Here is a 19,008-nt window from a genome sequence, read left to right as displayed (position 1 = left end):
CTTATTATTTAATTAAGAATTATGTTAATATTGATTATTTAAAATGAATTGAAATTATGAGATAAAATAGTTAGTTCAAATCTAAGCAAAATAAAATAATAATTTTATCAATTAAAAATATAATTTTTTTTTATTTTTATGGGAGTCGTGGATTTATGACTCGACAATCAATCAAAATCAAGAGTCCTAACATGTTGTATCATATCAGTCAAGGGCACATCTAACTGAGAATGTTTTTAATAAAATGCGATCACCAGAACATATCTGTATTTTATGTAATCGAAATGAATGATAACTCTCTCTGTATGTATATATATATATTGATAACTGTTAAACATAATCATAATCGGAAGATAAAAACCTGAGAAGAAATGAGTCTTATTAATAAGTTTAGAACCCATGATCTAAAAAAATATGAGTGAAAAAAGATGAACAATTTGACTAATTATGTTAAAAGATGAATAATTGTCTGTCTAGCTCAGTTGGTAGAGCGCAATGCTCTTAATCTTGTGGTTGTGGGATCGAGTCCCACGGTGGGCAATTTATAATTCTGATTGCCGGAGGTTTTTCATGGAAGCTGCTCTCAACCTGGCGTTGGAGGCACCCTACTACCTTACCTCCCCCTCACCCCATTACATATGGGAATAGGGTCAGCTAATTAATTATATTATGATAATTAATTTTTAAGTAGATATTATTCCCATAAATTAGTGACCTAATATGTTTACGGTAAAGTACACAAATGATCTTTCAATTATAAGATATTGTTTTATTAAGTTCATCGACCATTAAAAGTTACAAAAGGTCCATCGAACTATAGGGAGATACTTTATTGAATCTTTTGACTATTAAAAGTTACAAAATGATCACTCGACTATTCATTATATTCCAAACTCATCATTTTTTTGTTAAAAAATTAACGGTCAGTTGAATTGGACGTTAGCATGTTGATTGAGGTATGATAGTTATTTGAGATTATAAGATCATATTTTATCGTATCTAGTCAACAAGTTAACGTACATCTCATATTGTCGTCAATTTATTAACAAAAAAGGACGAGTTTGGAATATAATGAATAGTCGGGTGATTATTTTGTAACTTTTTATAGTCAATGAATACAAAAAAAAAGTATCTCCTTATTGTTAAAAGACTATTTTGTAATTTTTAATAGTCAATAGATTAAAAAATAAATATTTTTTAGTCAAGGGACCATTTGTATACTTTACCCATATGTTTAATATGATAACACGGTTGCTACACGTAAATCTAGGTTTACGGGTATTCGCGAGCAACTTCGAATTGAAGTCACGTTACTGAAAAGCAAACTTTTATTTTATTTATATTTTAATTCCCGACAGATAACTCAGGAAGAACATCAGATTCTCAGAATTACAATCCAAGTCCAGTTTTTATTAAGGATAAGCATGGGGCTCCTTTCTAACAGGTTTACATTTAATCTCTCCCAATCTTTTTCTTTTTCCTACAGATTTATATGCCTGATTAAAAAACCATTCTTGTTTTGGTAAACAAATGAACGGATGAAGCAGAATTTGTAAGGAGAGCCTGAAACCAGGGGATCACATCTATTCATGGAGGACTGCATATATTTATTCCCATCACGGTTCTTTACTCCCACCCTTTTCTCTCTTTTTCATTAATTTCTTGTTCTTCGTTGATTTGGGTTTGAATTTTATGCCTTTGGATTAGGGTTGTATAGATTTTAGCTATTAAAAGTGACATTGGTTACGGTTATGGTTACAGATTTTAACTACTAAATTGTGGATGTATTTTTTTAAAGGAAAATTACAAGTATAATGATTGTTTTTATGTTTGTTAAAGATTTATCTTTAAAACTTTGATCTGTATTGGATTATATGGGAAAATAGTAGTAAGTAGTATGTAGATGTATTAATTACTATGTATAATCCATATGTAATTTTTTTTTTGGAATTAAGTATGTACTTTGTGTTTAGAATCTCTCTATTTAAGTTAACTGAACCATTTAGGTTAAACGGTATGGTTAACCGACCGCAAACACCTCTATTCTTAGTAACCTGAAATATGGATAGATCATAGAACTGGTTTTAAGTATGATCTGATGGCTAAGAAAGTTTGAACTTTTGGAATATTGAACTATGGGTGTAGTTATGAAAAATCTTTCATTGGTTAAGCATTAGAACCGTTTCTAATGTCGTGATGACTGTTTAGGCATTACTCTGCTACCTAGCTTGGATCCTATTCCATTTATCAACAAACTGTACAGTTTCAAGGATTTTTGCAGTGCCTTTAGGATTAACTTTTGATAATTTTAGAGTAATAAGCATTGCACTATGCAATATTTGATATCCTTTTTTTGTTATTTGCAATGATTATATAGTGACTTCAAAGAGTCCCTTTAAGGCTTTTGTTAGCGAAGTCTTAATTTCGAAGGAGTGTGTAATGTAATTGATAAATTATTATCCACATTATTTATAACTGTATGTGTTCCAAATGAATGCTGGCTAGGTTAGTTTTATAGCTTCTACATAAAATTTTGCAGTATGTGATCACTTATCCTTGCTGTAATGCTCCAAAAGACTACTTTTTGTGAGAAGGATTCTATAAATAAAGGATGAACAAGTTGAATTATTTTGTTTCATGGTACTACTAATGTAGAGTTTGAGACTGCCTGGAAGGCTAACCGCCTAATTTGTAACCGGTCTTCATTGAGATTATGTTTTTGTTAAATCAAGTTTACTTGAATTTGGCCTTCTTTTTAGTTTTTGAAGTTTCCAGATTATCTCTTGAAGAGATGCGTTTTTTATGGTTTTCACTTTCCACTTATATTATGCTGTAATTGTTGAACTAATTATATCTTTATGCTTTGGTATGAGTGCAGGCATCTATGTTGGAAACGATACGGTCATTCATTTTACTAGACGTGGCCAAGAAGTTGGTACAGGAACTGTTCTGGATCTTCTCTTGGTAAGCTCAGGGCCAGCTCGATCTCAACTTCATTGCCCTACCTGCACTCCACCAGAAGAAGGTAATGGTGTTGTTTCCTCATGCTTGAACTGCTTCCTTGCTGGTGGCATTTTGTACCGTTTCGAGTATGCGGTCAGCCCCGCTCTCTTTATTGCGAAAGCACGAGGCGGAACTTGCACTCTTGCAGTCTCCGATCCAGATGATTTAGTGGTTCATCGAGCAAAATACTTGCTCGAAAATGGATTTGGTTGCTATAATGTTTTCAAGAACAACTGTGAGGATTTCACAATCTACTGCAAAACCGGGCTGCTCGTCCTAGATCAATCAACCATCGGACACAGTGGTCAAGCGATATCGATCATAGGCGGCCCTCTCTCAGCTGTGATGTCAACTCCATTACGCCTTGTTACTACGAACATATACGGTATGGCAGCCACGGCGGTCGGGGTCTACTGTGCAAGTCGATACGCTGCTGATATCGGCATGAGGAGGGATGCAGTGAAAGTTTCAGTGGAGGATCTTACAGCAAGACTGGCGACTGGCTTGCTTCAGGTGATTGAGCCCCAACTTCTAGCTGCCCCCGCCCATTAGCATATACTTACTACAAACTATATATGTTTCGAAATGTGTTGCGAGTATATCGAATCGGTCGATTACTGTCTGCATTGTTAAGGTAGTCGTTTGCTTTATGTACTTGGTTTCTATGCCTTTCATATGTGATAACTCTCTAAATGTTGTGTTTGGAAATTTAAATTTGGGATTGAGTTTGGATTGTGAAATTTAAATTATCGCATGTTAGTGGTTTTCGCCGGATTTTGGAGTTGGGAGGTAAACTTTTTCATGTTCACGCAGCGGTGGTTGAAAAAGCAAGTGGTTTCGGTCTGTCAATGACGTCGGAATTTCGGTCGAACAGTGGCGTTGGTGACAACGGTCGGCGAAAAAGGATTAGATAATTTAAAGTTCTTTTTTTAGATTTTAGAAGGATTTGGGAGTTTATTTAAATTTTAATTTTAATTTTTTTAAATAATTTTTTTAAAAAAAGTTAGGACTATGTCACGTTTTGAGTGTTAACGTATTATTTTAACGTTCATAATTATGAGATATTGTGATGATGATTTTAAAAGAGAGAAAGATGATGGAAAAGCGATAGCGAAATGTATTTTTCATCGAAAATACAATTGTCTTGTAATATCTCGAAACTCGAGTCAGTGATTAAAATGAGAATTTTTGAAATTTGGTGATAAAAGTAAAATAGTTTAATAGTTTAATGACTTATTGAAAATATAGTTGAAGGTTGTTTGATAATTATTGAATGAATTAAAGGGTAAATTGGTCATTTGATAAGAAAGATATTTTCTCCTTTTATAAGAATGAAACACGTGGGGGAAAAGAAAGAGTTATCTGAGAAACTCTCTTCTTCTTCTTCTTTTTCCTCCCGTATCTCCAAGCTCAAAGGTAAGTTTGTGATTTCTTGATTATTGGTTGATTTAAAGGTTTGGTTATGATCACTAGATGATAATTAAGCTTAAGGAAAGTTTAATTTGTTCTTAAACAACAAGATGAAAGATATATGAGAGATTAAAGATTTTGAGTTCTTAAATGAAATCTTGGAATATAGTTCATTACTCATATTGGAAGACAAATTTGACTTTTCATCCACTTAATTAAGGGATATGAAATGATGGAATTGAATTTAGAACAAGTAGAAATTTAGTATGATTCTTGGATTTCATATGGAAGATAGAATTTTGAGTTTAAAGAAGTGAGTATGGAGTAGAAGTGAGTTTAAGTATGTATATGAAAGTTAGGAATATTTAAAGGAGGTGAAAGATGAAGAATTAAGCAGATGCACTCTCAAATAAATGAACATCGAATGCAATCAGTGCATCGATGCATAAGGAGTGCATCGATGCACCTGCTTAAAATACAAACATCGAATAGGATTATGCACCGATGCATAAGGAGTGCATCGATGCACCTACTTAAAATACAAACATCGAATAGGATTTATGCACCGATGCATGAATAGTGCATCGATGCACCTGTCAAGGGATGTATCGATGCATGGTGTAGTGCATCGATGCATGTCTTCATTAAAAGATAAAAATAACTTTCTTATTAGCCTAAGGAATGATAGTTTTGAATATATCAATTAGTATACTGATATGTATCAATGTATTAATATGTAGATTTAGAACGTGATCTCGTTTCGGAACAATTGAAGGATTAGAATCGAGTCAAGCAAGGCTAAGGTGAGTACATATTAGAAGCATGGTACAATGGAATAAGACTTGTGATAAGTCTAATTCATATGTTGATTTTCATAGCACAATAGTTATGAACATGCATACATGATAATTATTATGATACATGCATAAAGTATATATGTTCATATGATTTGATAAATGATATATGTGAAAAGACCCAAATGCCCATGTGAGATGATAAGTGATATGAGCTATGTGATCACAAGAGAAATGACATGAAACATAAGAATAATGCCCATGGTATACGATATGAGAGCTATAGGTATAGTTGGCATGCCAAGAGTCGAGGGTTCTACGTGGTCCTTCGGGACGTATATGTATCCTTTGGAACATTACAGTGTCTTTGAGACAGATATGATCCACAGGAATATGTATATAGTTCTTAAGGAGTGGTCCTTCGGGACAAATACAATCATAGGTCCTTCGGGACAAATTTCATAGCTCCTAGTGGGACCCATACGAGCTGTGGTGACAACATAGTACACAACCTCAATGTACTCGAATACCTTGAGTTCTCAAAAATGTACATGGGCCTATAAAAGGTTATCAAATGTAATTACATTGTTATAGTTATATGTTATCATATTATTATTGTTTACATTGAATTGTATACGACAGGATTGGATGGATATATTGCATGTTCATATTCATATTGAATGCATTATTGTTATATTTATATGTCTCACTAAGTCTATGACTTAGCGTGTAAGTGATTTACACGTAGGTATCAAGAATCAGGAAGAGTGGAAATAGGGTTGCAAGAACAGCATCACTGCTAGAAGATCAGATCAGAAGTAACGTATAAAGTATGTCTTTTGTCGTGTATATGGTTGGCATGTAAGAAAAGTGTCTGTTACAAATGCTCTGGTCAGTTTTATCTTGTTTTGGTTAACTTGTGTAAAGTAACAATGTTATTTTAATGAAAGCTTTAAATTTCCTTGATTTTTCGTCAATAGTCAAAGTTTGAAAAGTCAATGTGACACTTCGGACTCGTATCCGGGTCGGGCACGGATTGAGGGTGTTACATGTCTCATGGAGTTTTAAGAAGCAATCAATTGTGAATTTGAATATGTTACAATTATATTGTATGCTTGTCATATTATTTTGCTACGAAGATTGTTGATTGGAATCAAGTTTCGAATTTTGACCTGACTCGAATTAAACCAGAACCCGATATGAAACCGAACCAAACTAAATCTAAACTGAATAAAATCCTAACCCAAAAGATTTTAAACGATCCGACCTGAATCCGATCCGAATGACTCGATTGATGCGTCTTAATATAATGAATTTTGTAAGTTATGGAGGTTGTTAGGGGTTAATCGAAAGCACGGTTTATATTTATATCAAATGAAAATGGGCAATTATTTTCAAGATTAATAGTTATTTTTTAAAGTGTAATCTTTTTATTAAATTGGTCTCAATCTTAATTATTACGATGATCTTGAATAATGAATTTTAAGAAAAGATTAAAATTTTATTAATTGAATATTTTAAGCATGTTTAATAATTTAAACTTAAAATTATCTATTAATAAATTTTAAAAAAATATATAGAAAATAATAAATAGATAACTAGTTTTTTATTTATCCATTAAAAAATTGAATATCTATTTTTAAATAAAAATTGAAAAACTTAGAATTTAAATTTAACTTCTAAATTTTTAATTTTTAACCTTTTAGTTTATAAAAAAAGCTTGATATTTTAAAGGATAAATTACATGTTTAGTACTTAAATTATCGAATTTAACCGTTTTAATACCTAAAGTTTTTTTAAAAATCATATCTAAAGTTTATTTTTTGTTTCAAAATTTAACGCTATGTTTTGGGAAAAAAATGAAAGTTTAGGTATTAAAATGAACTAAAATTAATAGTTTAGGTACTTAAGTTTTTAATAACGGGTATTATAAAAACTAAATGTTTAATATAATTTTAAAAACTTAAATAAATACTAAATAAATCAAAATTAATAATTTAAATATTAAACATACAATTTACCCTATTTTAAAACAACTTTCACAATTGAATGTGGATATTTTAGTTTCTAATTGTGCAAAGAAAAAGTTGAAGACACACATGATAGAAGTCTAACGAGAGGCTGGAAGAGTCACTAGAGGCGGGCCGGGGACAAGGGGAGGTCACGTGACAGAAGCACACGACACGTGTCAAATCAAAGAAACAGACGAGGACAAAGTTGAAGATAAGCCATTAAAGAAAAAGGAAAAGGCAGTTGCCGGATACACTCAACTTCTTCTTATTGGCTGCTTTCTTGACCTACCATCAACATGTGGGGACCTCCTATTCGTGGAATTACACGTCTCTCAAATTAATTTTTTTCAATTAATATTAGAAAGTATAAGTCAATATCTGAAATCTGAATTTGAAACATATTTTACTGGAAGAAAATTAAATTAGAATTTAATTTCATATTCTGTTTGATTCGTAGACATATAAGATGAATTTGATTTTAGTAATGTAAAATGACAGAATTATCTTTCTTTTATTTTTTACTTAATTTTTAGTTTGTTTTATAACTTACATGTAGTAATATATTATAAAATTTTAAAAAATATTAAATTTTCATTTTATTGATTGATTAATCATTTCAATAAATTATAAAAATTATATTAATAAACATTATAAGTTAAAATTATCCCAATTAGGGATGGCCATGAGTCGGGTTGGGTAGGTTTTTTACCACCCGACCCGACCCGAGAATAAGGGAACCTCCACCAGAGACCCGACCCAACCAAAATAAAGTTTCACCCGACCTGACCCGAAAATATGAATTAGAAACGGGGCTTGACCCGAAATAATAAAAAAATATTTTTATTTAATAAAAACAGTGACTTAATTGAAAAAATATATATAGAGAGAGGTATTATTGTAATTATTCCTAAATATATAAGTTAAATTATATATTTTTTTCGGGTCAGGTCGGGTCGGGTATTTTTCACCCTAAACCCGAACCCGACCCGAATATCACACTTAAAAAAACCTGACCCGACCCGAATATCAAACTTTAAAAAACTCGACCCGAAGCCGATTTTTTTTTAAAAAAAATCCGACCCGATCCCAATTTTTTTTATAAAATAACCGACCCGACCCGAACCCGATTTTTTTTAAATCCAACCCGAATACCAAAAGATTGATGAGAGTAGTATGGTCAAATATCACATTCTCTCCTCCAAAGGATTTCAATTACATTATGTTATGGATGTAATTTACTTTCCGTCTCATGATGGAATTAGATTTCAATTCCCCTTTTGAAAACTTGAACTAAATACGAGAAAATGGTGGAATTGGATTCTAATTTCCCCTAATTCCAAGGGATTCCAGCAAACCAAATGCCACCTAAATCATTTAATATTAAACGTTTGCACTTTTAATATTTTTAATGTTTAAATCCAAAATTTCAAAAAAAAAAATTATAATAATTTCTTTATTAATGAGATCATTTGATTCGTACAAATTAAATCTCATTTATTTTCTGAAGTATAAACTATCTCTTCTTAATAAAAAACCATTTTACTTTTTCAAGAACTAAGCCTAGTAAAACATCTAGCACAAAACTAAATATGTCTATTAGATTTTGGTCATATATATATATATATACTAAGATTCACCTACATATTTATCCAAAAAAAAATTACATGTAAAATCTTTAGTTTTATACAGATTTAGGATCGTTGGATGAGTAAGATTAGATGACTGCGATTGACTCCTATATTTTTAGTAAATATCTTCATATTTTTCACATTTAATCTCAACAATCTATTTTCACTCATTTAACGGTCCTAAATCTCTATAATACTAAAATAAATTTATATTTTGTAACAGGGTATTATCTATCTATAATAATAATAATAATAACATTTAATTAGTCCTTGTAGATTGTTCATCTAAAGATGTGGGAATGGCGTCAACAAGCCATCATGATATGATTAATTTTCTGATAGTAGAGCTCAAATTTGGAAGTTTGGCAGTACAAATGATGATGATCTTCAAGACCTTAACATTATCATCTCGGACTATGGTTGTTTTGGTGCTTACTTCTTTATCGATAACCTTGAATACATTTTCAGTGAGCTAAAATTCTGTGAATAAAATTTTTCTTCTTATTCTTTGTACTCCTCTTCAATGGCTACTACAGAATAAGTACATAACTAAAATTAAATAACAAAATTATTTACTCGTATGTGGTTATGTAACCGATTAGGTAGAGACGTTGGGGTCTATTTGTACAATTTCTTTAAGACAGGTTCAGCCGCTCTTATGGTGCTGGAGAAACATGGGTCGGTTGTCTCCAATGATACAACTACGATATGAGCAAAGTAATAACAAAGCTATAGTGATAAGGGAACTTGGTATTCCATCAATGTGGGATATAAGCTTCTATTTTTCCTTAACACAATTCACAAGTAGTTTACTTTGAGGATTAATTTCTCATTCATCACTTAATTATTTTAAACATACGACATACTGTTGTAAATGACTCATGAAGTAAAATATAAAATCATAATTTTATGATTCAGATCTTCACTTTTATCCATTGAAGAACCTCAAAGTTTTTAAAAATTTATTTTCTAACATTCCCCCACATAAATAAAATTGATTGTTTAATAAAAAAACATTGACTCAATGTGATGATAGAATTTACGATTAATAGTTGCACATGATAAATAAACATCAACCCTTAAACCTTCCATTATAAATATATATTTACTTTATTAACTAATAAATAGACGTGATGTCCTTGAATTATTTTATTATTTGTGTAAACGATAATATACCCCCATACAACCATCTCTTTATTGATGGCTTTAGTTCTCATGGATATTTCTATATAATCGTGGATATCTATGGCTCAGTAAGAGCCTCCTTAATATCTTTCATTAATTATTTTTATTATAAAATTAATATATCATAAAAAAATTATTCTCACTCATCTTTTTCATTGATTATTTAAAAATTTTATAAAAAAATATTTTTTGCTCTTCTTCATTATTTTTAAGTTTTACAAGATAAATTGTAAATAACATTTATAAATTGATATATTTTAACTTATATATAAATATACTCTTTTAACATTTATAATATTATAATTTATATATTTTCATAAAATAATTATAATTAATTTCAATCATAATTTAATAAAAATATTAATTGTTGAAATTAAATAACAAGTATCCAATTTAACTTAGTTTGGGAATGGAAAAGTGATTTTTCACACTATAAGCAAACCTAAACACCCAAAAATTGATTTAAAATCATGGTTGGAAATGACATTTAGCCTAACCTCAAAAGCTCAAATTTCTAGCTTTTGCCATGAAAATCACTTTTGAGGTAAAAAATTATATTTTTATAGTAAATTATTTAATTTTAATTTACAATATAATGTTTAAATTGAATATTTTATTTCTTAAAAAATTACTTTTAACAGTAATATAAATCAATTAAATTTTAAACTATAGTTTTTTTAAAAATACTTTAAAGAGCACCTTCTTATAACACTTTTCAAAATCACTCCAAAAGTAATACTAAAAGAGAAAATCGCCTCAGTGACCAAAAAAAAGTTATAATATACGATTTTAACCAACTTTTTTTGGATTTGCCAAAATGACCAACAAATTCGCAACGCGAAATAAAAATCGCAACGCGATCCCCAGAATCGCAAATCAGTTTCCAAAATCGCAACGCGATTCTTGAAAATCGCGATGCGATAGTACAAATTCGCATTGCGATTTTCCATAATCGCAACGCGAATATGAAAATCGCAACGCGAACATATAAATCGCAACGCGTATCCGTAAATCGCAACGTGTATCCGTAAATCGCAACGCGTATGGGTAAATCGCAATGCGTATCCGTATATCGCAACGCGTATCCGTAAATCGCAACGCGTATCCGTAAACCGCAACGTGTATCCGTAAATCGCAACGCGTATCCGTAAATCGCAATGCGTATCCGTAAATCGCAACGCGTATCCGTAAATCGCAACGATAATCCGTAAATCGCAACGCGTATCCGTAAATCGCAACGATAATCCGTAAATCGCAACGAGAATCTGTAAATCGCAACGATAATCCGTAAATCGCAACGAGAATCTGTAAATCACAACACTGAAATTTTGGGTATATAACACTGAAATCATAAACTAAATCCCTAAATCGCAACTCATTCCATCTCCATCTATCACTCTCTCCGGCGACATCGTTCCTATATCCAACGACATCCTTCCCAATCCGGCAACAGGTTTTAGTTTCGCAGCTCGTCTGTTTAGTAAATTAATTTACAACCATGAAATCATCTAATGTTGATCATGTTTGGATAGATTTGTGTTTTGGAGGGTCATGGGATAATGTTCATGGTGTTTTACAATATATGCCTTTACCCATGAATCTTCAACTAAAATTGTCTTTACAAAAGTTAACTTATGAAACTCTAATGCTACGTGTTTCAATAAATTGAATTTAGAGCCCTAAGTGGATTTAGGCTATCTTATCAGAGAAATGGTAAAGTTTATTTGTTAACCGACAATGAAGATGTTGAACGATTCATTGCTTACATTAGTGTTTCACAAGATGATGTTACATTGTATGTTGTTGAACCTAGAAGTAGTATTGTTGGGTCAGTAGCGGGTAGTAATCAACTAAGTTTTTCTCAAAACCCACAACCTTTCTCTAATCCAAATCCCAATCAACTTTCAGCACCAAATTCCGGTTTCGTATTGACCAGTTAGACGATGTGAGCCAACAGAAAAAATTGTGAGTACTAGTCAGTATTCGAAATTTGGTCTTGGTCAATATCCGGACTTTGATATTGGTCAATACACGGATTTGATGATGTTTCAGAAGAAGAAACAGACCATGCGTGTATGATATTGATATTGGTCAATACCCGAATTTTGATGATGAAACAGCCGTTGCCGAAGAATGTAATGTTGATGATAATGAGGAGGAAGTTACGACTGTGAATGAACATGTTGAACATCCATTCTGTAATTCATATAATCCTGAAGAAGAAAAAGAAGAAGAAAAAGTCCCCGAAGAAAAGAAAATGCCACGGGCGTATAACTGGAATATGCCAGAATACTTCAGATACCGGAAGAAGAGTTGATAAAGAAAGCAGTTGATTGTTACACAAAAGTTATTCGTATCAAGAAAGATGATTGTTTTGATACAAAGGAATACTTGAAGATAGCTTATATACGAAATGTGTGGAAGATGGCTATCAACTAAAAGTTAACAAATCAAGCAAAGATCGTTTCGAAACAAGGTGTTGATTGACAAAAACTGTACGTGGCGTATGATTGCAAAGAGAATAAAAGATTGCAAAATGTTTCAAGTTAGGACTTTTATTGATAAACATACATGTTCAAGAACCCAAGTTTTTCCTCACCATAGACAGGCAAACAAAAAGGTGTTGGGTGGTTTTCTGGCTGAGTTAATGTTTTTGAATGGCAGGGTATATCGGGGACATGAAATTATGACTGACATGAATGCTCGGTTCAAGATTATATATATTCTCAAGCTTGGAGAGCCAAATGTTATGCCTTGGAATTGTTGAGGGGGTCGCCAGAAGCATCGTTTGCCCAACTGCCGGCTTATTGTCACAATTTAAAGCTGAAAAATCTGGGTCGGTAACTCATATCAAAACAGATAGAGATGGACGCTTTGAGTTGCTGTTTATCGCCATTGGTGCTACGGTTAGTAAATCAATATAATTTTGTTGACTCATTTTTGTTAGTTACATGCATTTCACATTTAAATGATTATATTTCTTGTGTATATTATTTTGTAGATTCGTTCGTTTATTACTTGCATGCGCCCAGTTATTATAGTTGACGGATCACATTTGAAAGGTCGATACCTTGGAGTAAACTTATTAGCAGTAGCCATGGATGCTAACAATGGGATATTGCCAATAGCTTACGGGGTTGGCAAATCTGAAACCTCTGATTCATGGACATGGTTTATGGGGCATCTTAGGGATTGCATAGGTCCTATTAGCAATCTGACAATCATATCCGATAGGGCAAACTCAATTGACAACGCTGTTAGAATGGTTTCCCAGATGCTTTTCATGGACTTTGTGGTGTTCATTTGTATAGAAATCTAAAATCAAGGTCTGCTGGTATAAAAAAGCACAAATGGACATACTGGAAGGCTGTAAAAGCTTATCGGGAAGTGGATTTCAATAAGCATATAAATTGTTTAAGAGTGTTTTGCCTCAGTGTGCTCAAACACTAGAAGATGTCGGGTTTGAAAGATGGTCAAGAGTACATCAACTTGGAGCAAGATATGGTTTCATGACGTCTAATAGTGCAGAATCAATCAACGCTCTAAGTCGTCATTCCCGGAAATTACCCATTACTATGTTAATGGAGTTTTTTCGAGCCTCTATTCAACAGTGGTACTACAAGAAAAGAAACCATGCAGGTATTATTTCTTTGAATTCGTAACTTATCATATTTATATTTTACTAAGTATTGTTTATTTAAATTTACAGGAACATTGGAACATCGTGTTACACCATGGACTGAAAAAAAGATAACGAAACGTGTTGTGAAGTCAACGTCATGGAGAGTTGAACCATGTTCAAACACTTTGTTTCAAGTACTGGATAATAACTTAAATGGGCTAGTCGATCTAAATGCAAAGACGTGTAGTTGTATGAAATGGCAACATCTGGTTATCCGTGTGGCCATGTTATAAAAGTTGCTCTTCATTTAAACCAAGATGATTCAAGCGCATACGCTATGGATTGCTACACTACAGAGTTTATCGACAGACTTATGCCGAGATTGTCTACCCTATTCCACATCCTTCTGAGTGGGACATACCAGATGACTTACAAACAGTTTTGCCACCAGCCATGGACAGAAGGCTACCTGGCCGACCAAAAAGTCACGATCGTATACCGTCTAAGGGTGAAGAGAAGAAGAGATCGACATGTAGTCGGTGCAAGGAAAGTGGTCATACAAGGTTGATATGTGGATCACCAGTGCCATCACGTAACTCCCTTGACTCATCCCGTTGAGGTGGAGGTGGAGAACAGGGAGATAGGAGTCGTGGCATCTTTGCCGGTCGCCTATCATGAGGTGATGGTGGAGAAGAGGCTCGATGATATGACGGGTAGGTGATGGCTCTCGTTCTAGAGGTGTATAGTCGTGGTCGATCGGTGATGGCTCTAGGTGAGGTGATGGCTCTCGAATTGGAGGAAGTGGATGCTGCTCATCATCCGTGCCATCAAAAAAATTCTGACTAGCTTGCCACCAATCAGTGGCAAGCTCTTCCTCCGTGGGTGTCAGTCTTTGTAATGGAATGTTGGCCTCCTAAAATATAAAAACTCAAACAAAGTTAAACGTCTACTATTAATAACTTGTTTATATATTATATGAAAGTATTTGTGTTAACTTACATTATTTATTGTGGCATATGGTATTAAGTCTTCCCAATCCAACAGAGTTTTCCTCTTCCAGGAAATAGCCCTGGGAATATCATTTGACGTTTTTGCATATGTACGCATGCTGGGGAAAGCCTCGAATCCAAATCTACAAACAATATAATAACAAAATTAGTAATTGTTAAATAATTAATTATAATTTTAGAAACATTATATAGAAATTCTTACCTTAAGGCCCAACAAAGCCTGACAAAGTGTATTTGGACCCATCGCCCCGCAAACTTTTGCGGTCATCAAAGGCAGACGACAACTTAGTCCAGGTAGCTTTCCATATATACGAACCCCACGGAAACAGATTCCATGCATTCAGGTCCTCTACCAATATTAGCTCCGAGATAGGTTGTCTGGCCTCTCTGCCTAAAAAGCCGGCATACACAAGTAGTAGAAGGCATACTCGGACAACATCGACGTCTTCCATCCGAGTGAAACCAGCTTTCTTATTAAATAATTTCTTCAGGTCGTCAACATGTAGGTTCGGCTTCTCCATTGACTCATCCGGAAAACCCGGATAACCATGATGGGCGGGCGATATGACGAGTGTACGGCCTACATCATCGTGTCCGAATCGTAGACCAGTGATTAAGCAGAACTCCTTCCGCCCAAAGCAAGTATACGCTGGTGGAAAATGAAACCATATCTCTTCCTCACCACGTTGTATACTGTCGGGTAGATTTGATGTCATGGTCTGAAGCCACAAATGGGTCAAATTAGCATCTCCACCCGGATGCTGTACTCTCAGCCATGGCCCGAAGCAGGTTTCAAACAATTGTCTTTGAGCAGTGAAAGCTTCTTTGCAATTGTAGTGGCCAGGCTGACTTTATTTCTCAAGGTCAATTGAGCCGAAAAAAATTTCTACAAAAACAATAAACATACCAAGTTAGATATACCAAAAACTACACTGTGAAGATATACCAAAAACAATAAACATAAAAAGTAGTAGTTTATTCTTGAAACTAAAATTTGCAACACGTTTGTCTTTTGGTTGAAATGAAAATCGCAACGAGAGATCGCAACGCGAGATGACAATCGCAACGAGAGAATCGCAACGCGAAATGAAAATCGCAACGAGAGAATCGCAACGCGAAATGAAAATCGCAATGCGATTTTGGTTTCGCGTTGCGATTTTCATTCGCGTTGCGATCTCTCGTTGCGACAGTCATTCTCTCGTTGCGATTTTCATTTATCTCGTTGCGACTCTTCTGCAAATTGAAACTTGAATGGATTGCATTACTTCAACCAAAAGACAGAACAAAGACAAAGACAAATACTAACTTGAAAATCGCAACGAGAGAATAGCAACGCGAAATGAAAAATCGCAACGAGAATCGTAACGCGAAATGAAATCTAAGTGAAATGGTTATATTATTGAAATGACCATAAACTTATCATCAGTTTCAATATGAAAAACCTAACAATAATGCAAACATTTCAAAATAAAAATAATTAAAAAACTAACCCTCGGAGGTTGATTTTCCATTTCTGAATATTGTGAGGGATTTCTGACCGTGAATGGTTGGAGGGATTTCGCCGGAGATGGGGACGGAAATCTTCGGAGATGGGGACGGATTTCTTCGCCGTAGAGGAGAGATGGAGATGGACTGAGTTGTGATTTTAGGTTTTAGGTTATGAGTTGCGATTACGGGATTTTGTCTTAATATTCTTTTTGTAATTTGAAAATAAAATACGCGTAGCGATTATAATGGCGCTTTAAATATCGCGTTGCGATTTACGGATACGCGTTGCGATTTTATGTATTATCGTTGCGATTACGGATACGCGTTGCGATATACGGATACGCATTGCGATTTACCATACGCATTGCGATTTACGGATACACGTTGCGATTTACGGATACGCGTTGCGATTTATGTGTTCGCGTTGCGATTTTCATATTCGCGTTGCGATTATGGAAAATCGCAATGCGAATTTACTATCGCATCGCGATTTTCAAGAATCACGTTGCGATTTTGGAAACGATTTGCGATTCTGGAAACTGATTTGCGATTCTGGGGATCGCGTTGCGATTTTTATTTCGCGTTGCGATTTTGTTGGTCATTTTCTCATACTAAAATGGAGTATTAGAGATCCCTATAACAAAGTTTCCAAGTCCCAGATTGAGCCAACATTCCCCTTAGTTTTGCTCTCAGAGAAAATGATGATTTTAGTGAAAAAAGAAAATAAATGTTTAAAGGTAATATAGACAAATTTATTTGTAAAATTAAAAGTAGCACATTAATATTATCATTAATTGTATAACATTTGATAACTAAAATAGAAAAAAAATAACATCAATGATGATATTATTAAAAAAAATGACCAATTTATCGATTTGATGATCAGTGGTGTATTTACACTTTATTAGTATGGTTTAATTATAAAATAAATGTCAAAACTATACCGTTTTTTACGAATAGGTGTTGAAAGTTTTTTTTACTCATCTTGGTACTCAACATTACAAATGTTATCATTTTAGGTGCTAGGACTGTTAACGACATTAATTTTTTTGTTAAGTGACATGTGTCACAATCTGGTGATTTTAAATTTATTTTTTAAAATATTAAAAAATTATTATATTTATAAAAAATAATAATTTCTCTTAAATTATAAAAAAAAGTCAAAATCCCTAAAATCCTCAAATTCTAACCTTAACTCACTGCTGTCACCCTTTCTGGCCACGTCCACCACTGCCAATATAGTCCGTGTCATCCTCTTAGTCACGCGCCACCATAATTATCGCCGATTGACCGTTAAAATTGTGTGGGATCACGATTTTATCCTAAGGTTTGTGGGTATAAAACGTTGACTCATCGTTAATCGGCTGTCGGTTGAAAACGATTTCATAGGAGTTTTGGTCGCAAGGAGAGGTGAGGTCGAGTGGAGCTTCATCGATGACAAAGGTCGACAATCGACACGGGTTTAAGGTTGAAATGAAAGTTTTTTAGGGTTTGAGGCTATTTCAAAAAATTTGTGTTTTTTTTTCAAATACATAATTTTAATTTTTAAATAAATTTTTTAAAATGATCATATTATGACACTTATCAATAAACGAGAGAAATTAATATTGTTGACGATCCTAACACCGAAAATTAAAAACGTTTATAACTTTAAATATCATAATAAATTACATATTCAAAAAAACAACACTTATTTTATATTTAAGCCTACTAGTATTAGATACCGTATCCCACATCATGGAGAAAAGAACAAGAAGAAGGTGGCATCCTCCTTTTTAACAGCTAAAAAGAACTTAGTTATATTGGAAAGTGGTCCGTGGGGTCGACGCGTGTACTATGTTTTGTGGAGTCCTCTTTGGTTGATCAGAAAACTCCAAATTCAATCAATTTAAATAATAATGGTAATATTTATTTTTAACTTATCTCCGAAGAAATAATTCTAAATTGTAGATTTTTGTGTGTGTTTTTACTTGTTTTTTTATGAAAAAGTAATATAATTAGAGTAAACTATTTATTGTTTATCAAGTTTTATATTTTATTATTTTAATAATTTACACGTATTTATTTATATATATTTAAAAATTTATTATTTAATTTTTTTTAATAATTTTTAAATACCTTTTGGTATTATGAAAATGATAAAATAGTTTATAAAAAATAAAATATTTGATGCAAATTTGAAAGTATAAAAGGGTAAACTACGTATCTAATACTTAAACTATCAGTTTTGATCTTTTAGTATTTAAACTTTCAATTTTTTCAAAATCATACTTAAATTTAGTTTTTTTTCATTTTAATATATATCATTAAAACTTAAACGCATTTCTCTCGGCGTCTTCACCTGTCGTCTGGCGCACGGGAATCTCTGCATGACTCTCTGAATCGTGCATGCATGCTGGGGGGCCTGGACGTCTTCATCTGCATGACTCTCTGCATGCATGCAGAGTTGATTTAACACTTGAATACAATAATAATGGGAGTGCTCGGCGTCTTTAGTAATGGTTACAAGGGCGTTCGATTTCCCGGCGTCTTAAGCTATACATGGAGAATATTCGTTCTGCATGCGTCTGTATTCTTTGTGGCCGAAGCGTGGAGATTCGTCTGAAGCGTGAGATTTGTTGTATGCTTTGAGACTAATAATTTATTCGAAGTCTTCAATTGCAGGATGGTATTATAAAAAAAGGTCAATATTGGTGCACCGACTTGTTATAAAATAGGGGTGGGTATTGTTTTTCATTGCATGCAGTTGGTTTTAACTTACAGAAGCAAGTGAGGGAATTTTTTTTTGCATTAGATTCAATTGGAGCTGCTGCTTGAAGTGATATTGGAGATTTTTGTTGGTTCGATAATTTTTCG

The 19,008-nt window shown here is 33.2% G+C and overlaps 1 protein-coding gene across 1 annotated transcript; it reads left to right on the top strand.

Moving 5' to 3' along the window:
* Nucleotides 1–1,334: 1,334 nt before the first annotated feature.
* Nucleotides 1,335–3,717, top strand: LOC120159846. Its single transcript, XM_039170378.1, has 3 exons — nt 1,335–1,444; nt 1,548–1,621; nt 2,879–3,717. The coding sequence occupies exons 1-3, from the start codon at nt 1,425–1,427 to the stop codon at nt 3,553–3,555; spliced, it is 771 nt and encodes a 256-aa protein (XP_039026309.1). The 5' UTR covers nt 1,335–1,424; the 3' UTR covers nt 3,556–3,717.
* Nucleotides 3,718–19,008: the final 15,291 nt, after the last annotated feature.

The sequence above is a fragment of the Hibiscus syriacus genome, unplaced genomic scaffold, assembly GCF_006381635.1.
Source record: "Hibiscus syriacus cultivar Baekdansim isolate YM2019G1 unplaced genomic scaffold, ASM638163v2 tig00111377_pilon, whole genome shotgun sequence".
NCBI classification, from domain to species: domain Eukaryota; kingdom Viridiplantae; phylum Streptophyta; class Magnoliopsida; order Malvales; family Malvaceae; genus Hibiscus; species Hibiscus syriacus.
Note: the sequence above shows the minus strand (reverse complement) of the source record. Positions and strands in the feature narration are given on the sequence as shown.